This window comes from Cryptomeria japonica, chromosome 4, assembly GCF_030272615.1.
Source record: "Cryptomeria japonica chromosome 4, Sugi_1.0, whole genome shotgun sequence".
Taxonomy (NCBI): domain Eukaryota; kingdom Viridiplantae; phylum Streptophyta; class Pinopsida; order Cupressales; family Cupressaceae; genus Cryptomeria; species Cryptomeria japonica.
Window position 1 is genome coordinate 174,259,164 of NC_081408.1, and position 17,145 is coordinate 174,276,308.

General features: G+C 35.8%; 1 protein-coding gene across 1 annotated transcript in view; it reads left to right on the forward strand.

The window, feature by feature from the left end:
- Positions 1-2,471: 2,471 nt before the first annotated feature.
- LOC131874998 (transcription elongation factor SPT5-like) overlaps positions 2,472-17,145 on the forward strand; it is a 107,087-nt gene continuing 92,413 nt past the window's right edge. Inside the window, exons 1-3 of the mRNA XM_059218990.1 lie at positions 2,472-2,544; positions 2,590-2,679; positions 8,259-8,371. Of these exons, the coding sequence (XP_059074973.1) occupies positions 2,472-2,544; positions 2,590-2,679; positions 8,259-8,371 (276 nt within the window). The remainder of the gene's footprint in view (positions 2,545-2,589; positions 2,680-8,258; positions 8,372-17,145) is intronic.

The window sequence follows — 17,145 nt, forward strand, 5'->3', positions numbered from 1 at the left end:
TTAGTTTTCCTTCTTGTTGTTGCCAACAAGGCTCACCTAGAATTAATGGAAACTTCTTTAAAGGTATTCTTGATAGGACTTATCAAACCTCAAGATGAAAAAACAAAGAGGTAAAGTAGTAGTACCTAGTGTATGCTCGGTCACAAAGGTTGTCAATACACTAGAGGTTAACCTAATGCAAATAAAACCACTTATTAAGCTAATAAGGACATCGTTTCAAAAATGGAAAACATGATTCTTTATATATATATATATTCCAACCAATGCAAACATAAAAAATCTACAACATAGATTATACAAATGTGGCCTTCAATGGCCTCTCTTTTTGCTTAACATTACCTTCAATTCTAGATCGAAATCTTAAAAGACTCTCCAAATCAATAATTCGTTTTCTTTTGTATCTTACTCCACACTATCTCTTTTTGTTCTTCGACATAAAACCCAATCTTCTATTTTCAAACCAACTACAACTCCCTCTTCCATTCAACTCGATTCGATTCTCACCCACAACCTTACCCTCTGACAGTGACCCCCACACACCCTAGCTTTGCCAAGGTCCATTTAATCCTGGTAAGACCGATTCTCACACATACCTACGTCGCTGCCTATTTCTCTATCCTGCACAACCCAACATGATTACCTATCTTCTTTTCAACACCTTTGTTCTCTATACATTGAATTGCTTAGATGATTTCAGCCTCTAAAATGTCTACCCATTCTTTTCAACGCAACCCTTCACTTTTTACCAGCCGATACCTTTAAAGAACCCAACCCCTCCTCTCCCTTGAACCCTTCTTCTATCTACCATCGATGCCTCAAGCTGCTCTATTTGTGATTCGATTCTTATTCTTCAATCGATGCGCTTTCCATTATCGATGCCCCCTTTTTGCTATCTTATGTGGTGTTTTATTCTGCAGTTTGTTTTCAACAACACCTTAAATCATCGATGCTATATGGTTCCCCTGTCACCGTTTCAATCCACATCGTTTGCATTTTTTTGGTTGAGTTTTAAAATCCGTTCATTAGATTATTTGCCGTTTTCTTTTATGCTTATGAATTAATATATTTCGTGTTGGCAAAGGTTGCAGAATTTGTCTTTTCGCCTACCAATTTATTTACTTAAAAGTTTCTATAGCCTTTTTTAAATCCATTTTGTGCATGTCTACAATCATTGCGATATGTCCCCTGTTTATGCTCCACAGTTTGCATACATATTTAGTGGATTATCCTTCTAGGTTTAAAAATAAATGGGAAATATTTTTGTGCAGTGTTGATTGCTTGTTTGGCCATGTGCTTGTACACCAAACACACTTGGTATAATTTTTCTTTTGAGTAGAATTCACAAATGCAGTTAGCTAATAGGATTACCCTTCTATTGCTGTTCTAGATGAAAATGACTTTTTTTTATTTGCCTCTTCTTATGCAGGAGCATCCTACCCACCTTTATGTTAGAAAGGGAGCATTAAAACATGATATGGATATCCATCTCAACTTCTGTAGCCACATGGGTCTTTTGACCATTTAAAAGTTGAAACAATTTGCAACCTTAATGAAATGAGAGAGGGGCATCAATGGAAGAGGAATCTGTTGAGAAGATGGAGGATTAATCACTACAACGTGGAGGCAAAACAATAAATATTCTCAAATATATCATAGTTCATGAATGATGGATACGTTTTGTTGTTAGGAGAGGAATGTAGGCTGCAGATTGGGAATATGATTTTAAAAATAGTATAGCAGATCATAATTGACACGGATATTAAATAATGGTGGATTGATAAAAAACAGGGGAAGAGAAGATGGAATGAGGGGAAGGATAAGGGCTATGTAAGGGAGGAAGATAGTGTGAGCTGTAGCCAAGTTGGAGAGGAATATGGAATTGGCTAAGGAGATTATAGTAATGAACATGTATGTGGTTATGCACAAAGAGAAAGGCCATTGATAGGTCATAACTATAAAAGTTAATAATTGAAATGTGCTATGAATAAATTTTCTTTTTCTTTGTTGCAATCTCTACGTTGATCTGAAAGCAGAGTCTTTGCTACGTGCATGAAGATTTTGTGATTTGTAGTTGGAGTGATCTACGTATTGCATCAGTTGTATCAGAGTAGGAGTTCATGAGTGTATAGGCAAAAGCGTTGATTGGAGGCAGTTTGCACCAAGACCCGAGGGTTGGATTGTGTGAGAGATTTATTGCATTTGTATGTGCAACTTGCAATAATTTTATTTTAGAGGGTTTGAGGAGTTGAGACTCTTATGGGTGTAATAAGATCACTGAATGTGAGACAGTTTACATGTGCGAGATTGAGGGTTTGAATATTTTTGATGAGGCTTTGTGAGGCCTTAAGAGAGGAAAAAAGAAAGAGAAAGAGGAATTTTGTCACTAGATGGATTCTTAAGATTCATGGACTTGAGAAATTTAGAGTTACTTTGGAAAATGAGAGAGGGAGCAAGAAGATATAAGGGTTGGAATGGTAGAGTTGAAGAAACAAGTGAAAGAAATGGAAGAAGAGTTGGACAGGAGAAGAAACCTTCATCACAAAAGTGAGTGATGGTGAATTTTATTATAATATGATGTTTTGGTTGTAGGAAAGAAAGAAGATTCAAAAGAGTGTCATGTATGTGACATCGATGAAGAAGAAGATGAATATGAAGAGATTGATGAACCTGAAGAGGAAAGTGAGAGTTATCTTAAAGAGGTAAAACCATTGTGTTGTGTATTTGAGTAGTGCAACAAAGAGCAATAATGACATCATATTTGGTCATAGGTTTGAAGATGAAGGTGTGATTAAAGAAAAGCTTGAAGAAGGTTCAGGTATGAAAGACAATAGTTTTTGTGACAAGCCAAGAAGATACTCAAGATGTGCAAGCTAAGATGAGGCACTTCGAGGGAAAAGATTAATGAAGATGAGGATGTCATCTTGAAAGAGGAGATTAGAAGAATCAATAGGCTCTTGGAAGGTGAACTTGAGGAGAAGGAAGATATTGCAGTAAAAGAGGAACATGTTGTTTTCCTAAAGCTAACTAAGAAGAAGGTGAAAAAGATGACTTGTTGATGTGTATTGAAGCAAATGATAGAGAAAGGGATGAATTGATTCTAGGTGGGACAATGGTTGCCACAAAAGGTGAGGTCGAATCAGATCTTATTGATGTTTTTCATGTGAATGAGAGTAAAAAGGTAGAAGACATAATTGTACTAGTTGATGACTTTGTTGAAGTCAAATTTGAGAAGCTTGATGAGGAGGTAAATTTTTATAAATTGTAATAAAGAATTTGAGATGGATTTTTGTGTTGAAGTGAGTAAAAGGGAGCATAGTGAAATGACAAGGTAGAATACAAAATGTTTCATGTTTGTATGTGGAAGTTGTGAAAGATTGTGCATGTGAAACTTGCTGGAGGTGGTTGGTTTGTAGTGGATTGAAATCCACAAAAGAGAGGAAGTGTGGAGAAAATATTTGGTGGAGGAGGTTGGTTGATGGTGAGTTGGATCTCATGAAGGAAAAGAAAAGAGGAGAGGGCCATTGGTGGAGCAAGATAGAACATGGTTGATACAAATCCATCAGAGGAGCGAAGAGTGGTAAGCATAATTGCAAGAGGAGGGTGATAGTTGTCCCAGAGAAATTTTAGAATTAGGAAAAAATAAATAGTTTCATGTGCTATTGTCTCAGTGATGGAGTACACTATAAATTGTTCACGACCTCAAAGAGCGATTCTACCAGTCAACTCCAATTTTGTGAGCCAATGCTTACAAACTCTCTACTAGGTGCATCTGATACAACAACATCCTACTTGCCTTTATGTTAGAAAGGGAGCATCAAAACAGGGTATAGATATCTAGCTCAAATTTTATAGCCACATGGGTCTTTTGATTCAAATGTTGATATAATTTGTAGCCTTTATGCAATGAGAGAGGGGAATCAATGGGAGAGTAATTGGTTCAGAAGATGGAGTAATCACTACAACGTGGAGGCGAAACATTAAATAATCTTAAATATATTGCAGTTCATGAAATGATGGATACATTATGTTGTCAAGAGAGGAATGCAGGTTGTAGATGTTTTTATGATGAAATATGAAAAAAAAAAAATTGATACACTTTAACACAACAAGTACCCTGGGAAAACCCTCCTTGAGGGAGAAAAATTTAGCCAATGTTATCTCTTATATTATTGAATAATGTAGAAATCTATTTTTACAACTTGGCCAAATTTAAGGCTGATTCAATGATGAATATAGGTGCCTCTCCTAGGTTTGAACTACAACAGATATAAATCTCCTTGCTAGATATCAATTTGAAGCAATATGATAATATGCTGAAGATGATTATCAAATATCTCCTTGAGTGCGAACTGCTCTTCTACCAAACTTGATCTGCTGTAGAAGTGCAAACTTCTCTTGTATTTGTTGGATTTGACTTGAAGAGATGGATAACCAAATGAGTGAGAATTGCCTTGCTTGTATACAATTTGTGGTGTCTCTTCAAGGGAAGTCGGTCTCAAGAGACAAATTTTCAAATAGAAATGGTGTGACCTTTTGTTAAGTTGGCCTTTGATAAATTATTAAATATAAATTATTACATGGCACCTTCTCTACTTGAGTCAGCTTAAATAAATAAATAATTATTATTTACTTGGAGGCGGCTCTCCACTTGAGTTGGCCTCATATATAAATTACTTGAACTTTTTTATTTAATATTTATTTCTTCCAGAGAATCATGGGAGAAAGAACTCCTGCTACTAAACATCAACACTCCTCTTAGCTAGGGAGGTATCTTTCTTAATACCCATGTCATGGAATCTCTCAACATGACATCCACAATGGCTACACCCATTTGTGGAAGAAGGTGCATCACAAATTTACTCAATATGATAGTGTCATGAAATCACCCAACATGATGTCAACCATGGCACTCCCATGTGTGGAAAGGAACACGTGCACAAGTTCCCATCACGGAGTCACTCAACATGATGTCATCATGGAGTCTCTCAATATGACGTCTACCATGGCTACTCCCAGAGGGTGGATAAACACAAGTACAAGAGAATCATCACAAAATCTCTCAACGTGATGTCCACAATGTCTACTCCCATTAGTGGAAAGAAACATATCGTCATGGAGTTACTCAACATGACATCCACCATGGCTACTCCTAGAGGGTGGAAAGAACCACATCTCCGTCTCAGAGATAGACAAGAGATTTCACCTCAAATTTCTCCATCTTAGAGAAAAATGCATTAACAAGGGCTTTCACCTCAAATTTCTCAGTCTCAGAAAAAAAATGTATTAATAAGGGTTTTCATCTCAAATTTATTTGTCTCAAAGAAAAATACATTAACAACAGATAACACAAATCACTGATGCTAAGCATCCCTCTTAGCAAGGGCTTCAAGTACTTGTATCAACCTCCTAACCATCTCATCCAAAGTTACCTATTTTGGCTTGTTAGACTCCCTTTGAATGTTAATTCCTCCTCTTCGAAGAAACTGATTGACTTTAGAATAAAAAACCTTTTGAATCAACTTTAGAGCTTGACTCCTTTTGAGATGTCCCCATGGCAATTTTTGCAATAGAAGCAAGTTGTGTAGGTCTTAATTAGCAATCGCAAGAAAAGTGACCATACTTATCACATATGAAACAATGAATGTGAAAGAAATCCTTCTTCTTTGGATCTGGGGTAGAATTTGATTCTCTATCTCTATTACTTTTTCTTCTTTTGCCTCTTTCTCTAGAAGTATGCATAGCAAGAACTTGATTTTCTACATCATGATGGCTTCACCCAATTCCTCTTGTTGCCAACCTAGGCTCTTCTTGAGTACAATTAGCTTGAAGACGATCAAACTTGGGCAACTTAGATCTCCCACTAATGCTTTGGATGAAGGGCTCCCAAGATTGGGGAAGACCATTTAGTGCCAACATAACAATGTCTCTGTCTGCAATTATGTCCCCAATAGCACTCAACTGATCTCTCAAATCAGCAATCTTCATAAGAATGAGATGACTGGATCTTCTTTATCCATTTTTACATGGTGAAGTTGTTGTCTCAAAGTAAGGGCTCTGCTGGTGTTGTTGATCTCATACATGCCTTTTAGAGTATCAAACATTTCTTTATCTGGCTTCAACTTGGAGATGATCGGTACTAGGTGATTCATCACAGAGTCTAGCAAGATTTTCGTATCTTTCGTGCCATTCTTCTTCCGTTGGATTTTCTCAGTATCATCAGAAGGCTCGTGCATATCATGTTCCACGAAATCAAGAATATCATTCTCCTCTAATTTAATGAGCACCCTAGGTTTCCAAGAGTTGAAGTTTGACGCTCCATCAAGCCTATCTTCTACCTTGACACCGTTCACCATCTTCTTTTTCCGCACAAATTCTCCTTTAAAGATCTGCCCTTAGGTCCGAAATAATTTGCATCCTTAGATCTGCAATACTATTCCTTCATGATCTACCCTAGAGAAAGGTTTATTTGATTGCTTAAAACAAGTCTGATCATATCTTTTCTTAAACCTGCTCTGATACCATATTTTTATGATCAGATTTGAAATAAACATAAATACAAAATTGATAAACACTTTAACACATCAAGTACCTTGGGAATACCATCCTTCTTGAGGGAGAAAAACCCAACCAATGATATCTCTTATATTCTTGAATAATGCAGAAATCTATTTTTACAACTTGGCCAAATTTAAGGTTGATTCAATGATGAATATAGGCACCTCTCCTAGGTGCGAACTACAATAGATATAAATCTCCTTGCTGAATGTCAATATTAAGCAATATGATAATATGTTGAAGATGATTATCAAATATCTCCTTGAGTGTGAACTACTCTTCTATCAAACTCGATCTGCTATAGAAGTGTGAACTTCTCTTGTATTCATTGAATCTGACTTGAAGAGATGGATAATCAAATGAGTGAGAATTGCCTTGCTTATATACAATTCGTTGTCTCTTCAAGGGAAGTCGACCTCAAGAGAGACGACTTTTCAAATAGAAATGGTGTGACCTTCTGTTAAGTCGGCCTTAGACAAATGATTAAATATAGATTATTACATGGCACCTTCTCCACTTGAGTCGACTTAAATAAACAATTAACTATTATTTACATGGAGGCATCTCTCCACTTGAGTTGACCTCAAATATAAATTACTTGAATATTTTTTATTTAATATTTATTTCTTCTAGAGAATCGTGGGAGAAAGAACTCTCACCGCTAAACATCAACAATAGATTGGGAATATGATTTCAAAAATAGTATATCAAATGATAATTGGCAGGGGTATTAAGTAATGGTGGATTGAAAAAAAAAAGGGTCAAGAGAAAATGAAACAAGGGGAAGGATAATTGTCATGTAAGTGAAGAAGATAGTGTGGGTTGCATAGGTGTGTGGGTTACAACCAAGTTGGAGAGTAATATGGAGATGGCTAAGGAGATTTGAGGCATGAACATTTGTGTATGACTAAAGGATGTAGGCATAATCAACATATGTAAACAAAGTGTTTTATGTGGTTATGTGCAAGGAGAAAGGCCATTGATAGGCCATAATTATAAAAGTTAACTTTGCAAAACTAAAATGTGTTAGTCTATTATTCCGATTTGAATAAAATTTACTTTCTTTGTTGCAATCTGTATATTGATCTAAAAGTAGAGAGTCTTTGTTGTGTGCATTTATATTTTTATGATTTGTAGTCAGAGGAGTGATTTGCATGCTACATCAGTTGTATCAAAGTGGGAGATAATGAGTGTGTAGGCATAAGAGTTGATTGGAGCCAAATTGCACTAGGATCTAAGGGTTGGATTGTGTGAGATTTGTTGCATGTGTACATGCAACTTGCAAGAATTTTTCTTTAGAGGGTTTGAGGAGTTGAGATTCTTGTGGGTGTAAATAGATTGCTGAATGTGGGGTAGTTTACATGTGCGAGACTAAGGGTTTGAAGATTTCTAATGAGGCTTTGTGAGGCCTTGAAAATGGAAAAATGGAAAGAGAAAGAATTTTTTTATCATTACAGGGATTCTAAGGATTCCTAGACTTGAGAGAGAGAGAGAGAGAGAGAGAGAGAGAGAGAGAGAGAGAGAGAGAGAGAGAGAGAGAGAGAGAGAGAGAGAGAGAGAGAGAGAGATGCAATAAGGGTTGCAATGATATATTTGAATACACAGGTGAACAAAATGGAAGAAGAGTTGAAAAGGAGAAGAAACTTTCATCACAAAAGTGAGTGATGGTGATTTTTATTATTCTAATGATGTTTTGGTTGCAGGAAAGAAAGAAGAGGCAAAAGAGTGTAATGTATTTGACACTGAATATGACGAAGATGATGAATATGAAGAGATTGATGAACTTGACGATGAAAGTGAGAGTTATCCTGAAGAGGTAACAACTATTAGCCATTTGGTGGAATTTATTAAGTGTTGCATTGATGTTTTATCATTGATGTCAACACTAGCTGTTTGGATGCTTTACCGACACCCTTCTGGTCCCGGAAGGTTGAGTGGTTTCTGGTTAACTTGGATCCGACATGATCCGGTAGGCTCCGGTATAATCTGGTGATAGAATTGGCTTGTTCATGATACTAATACTGATATTTGATTAGTTGGTTTTGGTCTAGTGATTGGATGCTATCCTGCTTGCTTATAAGATTGGTTTCTGGTTCCGACGAGGGTTTCACCGACAAAGCTTTTGATGGAGATCTTTGATGAATTGCATAACTGGTGTTGAAGCAGCTTCTGATGGAGTTTCAAGATCCCGTTGGTGATCATGTTCAAGACTTGGCGGTTGGAGATCATTGTTGAAGTGTATGGACCTATATTTGGTCCCGGTTGATCTAGTTTATGGACCGACTTTAATGTAATGTGTGGATAGGACCTATTGATGTATTTCTAGGATGTCTTATATTACTTGTTTGGTCTAAGGCCGACATGGTTTGTAATTATGTAATTGGTTTATTGTCCGGTGGCCGACCTGATTATTTATGGTTGAGGGTTTGTATATATAGATATAAGATCTCATTGTAGATCATCATGGTTAATGTAAGAGGTCATGGTCAAGGAATGTAATGTGCGAATAATGTAATATCATTCAGGAAGAGGAGTTGGTCGATCATTGGAGGTCAAATTGGGTTTATCAAAGAGGATTTAGTCCTCCGGTATTGAGCTTAACTGGAACTATACTCAGGCATAGGAGATGCTATCTTTTGCAGTTCAACACTTCTCTAGATTGTAGTTTGGATTTGTATGTAGTCAGTGAGACTCCTTTTGTGATGAGCAGTGTTCTCTAGGCTGTTGGCCTTCCTGCAAGTGCAGGTCCCGTCATTGTAATTCACATACTTATTGCAAAAGTATTATCTAACTATGGGTAGGATTCCCACTATGGTTTTTCCCTTTACCAAGTTTTCCACGTACAAATCTTGGTGTTGTGTGAATGATTTTTATTCTGTGATTACTATTTATGATTAACTGCTATTCTGGTATTATTGTTTTGGTGTAATGCCCCACTAGGAACCCCAAAGGAAAAACCCATAACAAGGGTGAAACAATTTTTTTTAAAGTATAAAGCACATTAAGTGCATTAATCACAACATTGCACAATAACACAAGCGGAAGACTGACACCTGAATTCCTTAAGGGTTACCAACAAAGAATTAAGCCAAAAGATAAATTCCTCAATTACAATTAATCCAATAATCCATCATTAACTCAATGATCACAAGAAGCCATATGCAATAACAGATACACCATTGAAAGATTGAAAGGATACAACATAGTTTCTCTTCAATCAATATTTACACATATCATAAAAGAAAATTGATAAATAACATCCCAAACTTAGGATTACATTGCTCTTCAAATACATGGCTTCTCAATATACATATAAAGATATAACTTAACCAAATACAAGGTTACAAAAGTTCATTGATACAATGACCACACAGATCTCCAAATAACAATAATCTCCAAACATGAGATTAAGTATGAGCCATGAGCCACAAAAACACCTGCGAAGCCAATCCTCGCATGAAGGTACGAACAAGAACATCCGATGGGAAGTGGCACTACCACTCGACCATGTAATTACCAAAATGGAATCACCTCACCGTGCTAGGAGATAGGAGAGGACCCTCAAGCAAGAAAAAGCATGACATGGTCGACAAAACAATACGACTCCATGACAACACAATATGACTCCACAATATCTAGATGACTCAACATCACAAATACACAAGTGAACCTAAAGAGAGAGTGTCATCGCATAGCTTATGATGGTTACCATGGTTGACCTCCATAGGTCCCGGTCCCCATCCTGGGTTACCCTAGTAACCTTTCCTGAACCTCCGGCTCCAACTAAGTCTCATACAGACCCTACCAACCTTTCATGAAGACAAGGTGGTTGGTTTTCCATTCCAGGCCTTCTCACTACATGATGAGCCCTATACAAGCACTCACCTATGCACAAGGTACAATATCTTATTAATGTTATGAACTACCCACCTAATCAATTAATTAGATTATCACTTATTATCTGACTGTCAATGGGTTATCATGCCAACCACTTTGGGTGCGGCTCCCACTCGAAAGCCACTCTCTCAAAGGACACTAAACAAACATGGTCACTCCACGAGGACCCTATGGCAAAGTAGACAACCATAACACCACTATCCAAAAACAAGTGGCCAAAACAAAGACATACTGACTCTTGGTTAACTATAAGGCAAAGACACTACATGGTTAAGACAACAAAGTTATCATATATCACTTGGTCAAAGGTACCAAATACGCCACCATAGGACGACTGAACCACAGACGAGAAATAACACAATATAACTCTTTGCAAGGAAAACTAATTTCACTAAGTCCGCACTCAGACAATCTTTGAGAAAATCAGCATCATAAGCACTTGCATCATCATTGATTGAAAATTAAATTAAAAACTCTATGATATTCACATCTATTCAATTTCCAAATCAATATTCCATCAAGAATGAAATCCACATTAAATATTCAACCGAATAACACATGAATTCCTAACAGGCATTTAATTCATTTCCAGGAATATATCCAAATTTACCAATTTGAATTACTAATTCATGCCTTGATTTCTATAGATGAATTTATTAAACCACATAATAAAAATCATTTGGAAATTACTATCTTTATTTAACATAAAAAACCAAATTTTAAAATATTCCATTTTATACAAATAAAATTCACGACACATAAAAAGTTGCACCGCGAAGGGTACAAGGGTCACATGAGGGCCAAGGCCAACCCACGGTAGTGCTTCTGCCAAGGCAACAGACACTACTTGTCGGTAGTACTGCTATCGATCGATAGTGCTGCTACTGCCCTGGTAGCAGTCCTACCAACTGGTAGCAGTGCTGCCGACCGGTAGTACTGCTACCTGCGAGTAACAGACACTACCGACCCGCGTGGTGGGGCTAGCCCACCACGGGGTAAGGTAAAGTCAATAAAAATAAAAATACACCCTTCCTTAGCAAATAAAATCGATTTAACATGAAAACAATTCCTCCCCTGTTCATTTCATAGGCACACACACACATAGTGCCAAAATACAAATTACAAGGAGATATTTACCAATAAGGTAAATGGTGAAATAAAATCACACAAGAACCCAATAAATAATGATTTAGACAAAAATAAAAGAATTCAATAGGTAGGAGAAGGTTTAAGATAAATTTCCTTACTTCCATACACATGAAGAATTCCTTGCATCTAGAAAAAGGCAATAACCAAAATTTGCCAACATAAACCCCAAATCTTGGGTAATTAGATACTAGAAAGCACACAACAAACTAAATCTAATTCATTCTATTCCAAATATAAGAGGTAACTCAAGAATTTGATTTTCAAGAACAAAAACATATAACAAATAGAAAAATGAACCATTTCTTTTCTATAAGCAATCATATGATATAAGCTTCACAAAATCAACAATAACAGGCACTCTTTCTTCCATTCCAACCATTCCACAAGAATCTACAAAGAGATTTGTATTTTTTTTAACACATAGGAAGCAACTGAAAAATTCAAATTTAAATTTCAAACAAGAAGAGATTATCCAACCTTGAAGCAAACTAGCAAGCAAAAGGATGGAAGAATCCCAATCCTTGCAAACCAAATCAAATTCCAGCTTCTCTTCCAAATTTTCTGCCTCCCCATTCCTATGAATTTCCAAGAATATATGAGAAAAATAATTTCAACCTAAACTTTCTAGGTTAAAAGTTTTCTCCACCAATAAGATTAAATTATTTAAAAAAGTAAAAAGCAATCAAATTTTCTCTTTTCCAAAAAACAAAATACAAAAGTCAAATGGAAAGGTAAAAAGGAAAAGCTTTTATTAATTTTCTATTTCCAAAATACTTTCTTTCAACATAAGCATTTAAAATTTAAATGTCTAGGCAATAATTTATTTCCTTCCACAAAATATATTAATGCAACTTTACACAATAAAATGAGCCATTAAACTATGTAATCTAGCAAATCATTAATTTAATTAAATTAATAATCTCAGAGCATAATAATTAACTAATTACACCAACATAAGATAACATCATCCATTCAATTAAATAACCATTCAGATGAACGAAAGCACGCAAAACAAAGAATGATCAAATGACGACTCACAAATGACCAAACCAAAGCACTATGACTCGCATACCAGCCAGATAGGAAAGACAATCGAGTGACAACACTCACACGAGTGTAACTGTGGGTCAAGTTAGGGTCCAACAACTATTTCCTCCACTCCCATCTGACATATAAGGCACACTCAGACCTGTGAAGTCAGGTGGAGTCGATACCTCGTACCTACCCAGTACTAGTACCTGCAATGTCCTGCATCAAAGAATCCATACGTGCATATATATATATATACACACACACACACGACCCGCACACAAATGAAGGAGAATCATGACGTTCCCTACCTCACCGGAGTGAGTGAAGGAAAATCATCCCCTCGCATCCCAATACACTTGCAAACATGCAACATATAAATAACACATCACACATATAAGGTAAGAGTGTTAGTCCATGATAATGATCCATAAAATAACATTAATCATAAGCATTGAGATACTGCATAAAATCATACGCCACAAATCCAAATAAAGCATGAAATAACATCGTAACATCGCATAAAATCTGAATCAATATACAATAATGTTCCACTGAAGTCAATCAAACACATACAAAAAGAGTTTGATCAAGGAGGGGTACTACATTAGGGTTCCGGTATTAAAGTTTAAATTGATAATACTTCTGGTAATCTGTGACAAATGATTCACCCCCCCTCTCAGTTGTCTTCTGGTTATCTGAACTATCTAACAATTGGTATCAGAGCTTTGGTCCTCTCTGTAGATAGCTTAACTGCTTGAGGAAGATCCTATGGCAACTAACAGTTCAAATTCATCTAGTTCTTTTGGAGCTATCTTTCGAAGGGATATTTCGAGGCTTGATGGAACAAATTACACAATATGGAAGATTCAGATGGAGACTCATCTGGATGTCTTGGCAAGGAGATTTGGGAGATCACATAGAATGGTGTCACACCCTATAATCCGAGATCTTACAATCCTCCTCCGATAAACCTGGACAAGGATCTTGAGAATGATTGTAGAGCAAGAGAAGCCCTCTTGTGTGCACTTTCTAATCAACAAATAATGGGATTAATAGACAAACCATCTGGAAAGGCTGTATGGGATAAGTTGGAGACTCTTAATGAAGGTGACCCTACAATGAAGTTTGCTAAACTTGATGGTTACCGGGTGAGATATGAAAACCTGAAGATGGAAGAAGATGAAAGGATTACTGCATTCATGGAAAGGGTAAATGAGATTGTTATGGGAATTCAATGTTGTGGTAGAACTCTGAGCGAAGATAAAATTGTTTCTAAAGTTTTAAGAGCCCTACCACCGACTTATGAAATGAAGGCTACTGGTATTAATGAGTTGAGAACAATGGCTAATACATCTATGAACAAAGATACCTTGGTTGGGAAACTATCTACTTTTGAATTTGAGGAATTTGGACCTTCTTGAGCTATGAAGAATGAACCTTCTTTTCATGCATCTACATCTGCAACCGATAAGTAAGACTGGAAAGCTTTATATGCAAAGGAGTTAGAAGATATGAAGAGCGAACATGATGAGTTTGAGAAATTTGAAGCACTATTTTCTAGAAGAGTACCGAAAAGACCGGTAGGAAGTAAGTATGAAGGAAAAACACCTTTTAAATGTTTTACATGCAATAATATTGGTCATTTTGCATCTAGATGTCCTGAAAGAAATTCAAGATTTGAAGAAAGAGTTGAAAGATCATTTAAGCCTAACCCTAGATATCAAAACAAATACAAATACAAGAGAAACAAAGACAAATCATGCTACATAGCAGATGAGGAAGGCATTACTGATTCAGATGATGAACCGACAGAAGACTCTACTAGTGGATCCGACAATAAAAAGGAATGGGTATTCTTGGCTATCAAGGAAGATGATCCAACACTGGAAGAGAATGTACCTGAGGAGAAGGCACTTGCTGTTAAAATTGAGGATAAAGATGAATGGGCAATTGATAGTGGTTGTTCAGACCATATGATTGGAGATAAAGGGAAGTTTTTGTCTTTGCAAGAATTTGATGGTGGACTAGTTAGATTTGGAGATGACAAGGCATGTATGATCAAATGAAAAGGAACTATATCATTGAATGGTAAGAACAATATTGACAATGTTTATTATGTTGAAGGTTTGAAGCATAATCTTTTGAGTGTAGGACAATTGGTAGATAAGGGATTTTAATTACAGTTCAAGAATGGAAAATGCAAAATCATTAACAAATCTGGCTTGGAGATTGCAACCGGTGCACCAAAAGGTAACATATTTCATTTGAACTTCAGTGAAAAGACATATTTGATTACACAAATTGATGAGAGTTGGCTATGGCATAAAAGGCTGTGTCATGTGAATTTTAATTGCATTATGAAGGTCAGTTTAACTAAGGCAGTTAGGGATATACCTAAGATTATGAAGCCCTATAATCCGGTATGTAAAGAATGTCAAATGCGTAAATAGGCCATGACCTCTTTTAGGAGTATACAAGATAAATCAAATGATGTTCTTGATCTTATTCATACTGATTTGTGTGGCCCTGCTAGAGTTAAAATTTTTCATGGTGATAGATATTTCATGCTAATCATTGATGATTATTATAGAATGATGTGGGTTACTTTTTGAGAGAAAAATATGAAGCATTTGAAAATTTTAAAATCTTTAAGGCTAAAGTGGAAATTGAGACATGATTAAAGATTAAATGTGTGAGATAAGATCATGGTGGAGAATTCACATTTGGTGAGTTTAATAACTTTTATGACAAGCATGGTATAAAAAGACAATTTTCTACTCCCCAAACACAACAGAATGGAGTTGTGGAAAGGAAAAACAAAAATATCTTGGATGCCGCTAGAACAATGATGATGAAAGCTAATTTACCTCATATCCACTAGAGAGAAGCAGTGAGTACAACGGTTTATACATTCAACAGAGTACATATCAAAGGAGAAACCGATAAGATACCTTATGAATTATGGTTTGGAAAAACACCTATAGTTAAGTATTCCAGAAATTTTGGTAGTAAATATTGAATCAGGAGAGATGATACTATTGGGAAATTTGATCCTAGATGTGATGAAGGCACATTTCTTGGTTACTCTAATGAAAGCAAAGCATATAGATGTTATAACAAGAGATTGTAGATAATTGTGGAGAGTGCTAATGTCAAACTAGATTAGCTAAACAAAAGTCAAATCAGAGTTTATGAGAAGGAACCGACAATGGAAATGATTTTATCTGAACCGGTAGCACCTTTACTAGAATATAGAGTTGAACTAGTTACTCCGACAACATCACAAAATTCTACAGTAAATGAAGAATAGGGAAGAGGAACAGAGAGTCAAAAGACTCCTAGGTATGTGAGATTGAATCATTCTGAAGATCAAATCATTGAGGATAAGAACAATGGAGTGATGACAAGAAGAAGACTGACAACTAATGAGGTATGTTTAATTTTATAAGTTGAACCGGTATCAACAATTGATACTTTTAAAGATGAACATTGGTTAAAAGCTATGGAAGAAGAATTAGATCAGATTGAGAAAAATAACATATGGACTTTGGTTCCTCGGCCTAAAAATAAAAATACTATTGGAACTAAATGGGTTTTTAGGAATAAATTGAATGAGGATGGTAAGGTTATAAGGAATAAGGCTAGATTGGTTTGTAAAGGATATTCTCAGAAGGAAAGAATTGATTATGGAGAGACTTTTGCACTAGTAGCTAGGATTGAAGCTGTAGGATTATTTCTTGCCTATGCTGCTTATAAAAACTACAAGGTTTATCAAATGGATGTTAAATGTGCATTCTTGAATGGGGATCTTGATGAAGAAGTTTATATTGAACAACCTAATAGTTTTTAACTATCAGATGATACATATATGGTTTGCAGGTTAAGGAAAGCTTTATATGGACTAAAACAAGCACCCAAAGCTTGGTATGCAAGGTTGGATAAATATCTTTTGAAGCTTGGTTTTACTAAAGCCGGTGCTGACAGTAATTTATATTATAAAATTATTGATGATGATATACTAATTGTTGATGACATTATTTTTGGAGGTGAAGATAAATTATGCATAGAATTTTCTAAGAATATGGAGAAAGAATTTGAGATGTCTATGATTGGTGAGATGAAATTTTTTTTAGGTTTGCAGATTACTCAGAATGACAAAGGCATTTTTATCTGTTAAACTAAATATGCTAAGGAACTATTGAAGAAATTTGTTATGGGAGATTCTAAACCAGTAAGTACACCTATGGTTATAAGTGATAAATTGACAAGAAAAGATGTTTCTACACCGGTAAATCCTACAAGATACAAATATATGATTGGAGGTTTGCTTTATTTGGCTCAGACTAGGCCTGACATTATGAATGCTGTTTGTATTGTTTCAAGATTCTAGAGTGATCCTAGAGAAAATCATGAGATGGCGGTGAAAATGATTTTTAGATACTTGCAAGTTACATCAGAATATGGCTTATGGTACCCTAAGGATGATAACTTCACTTTATGTGCATATACAGA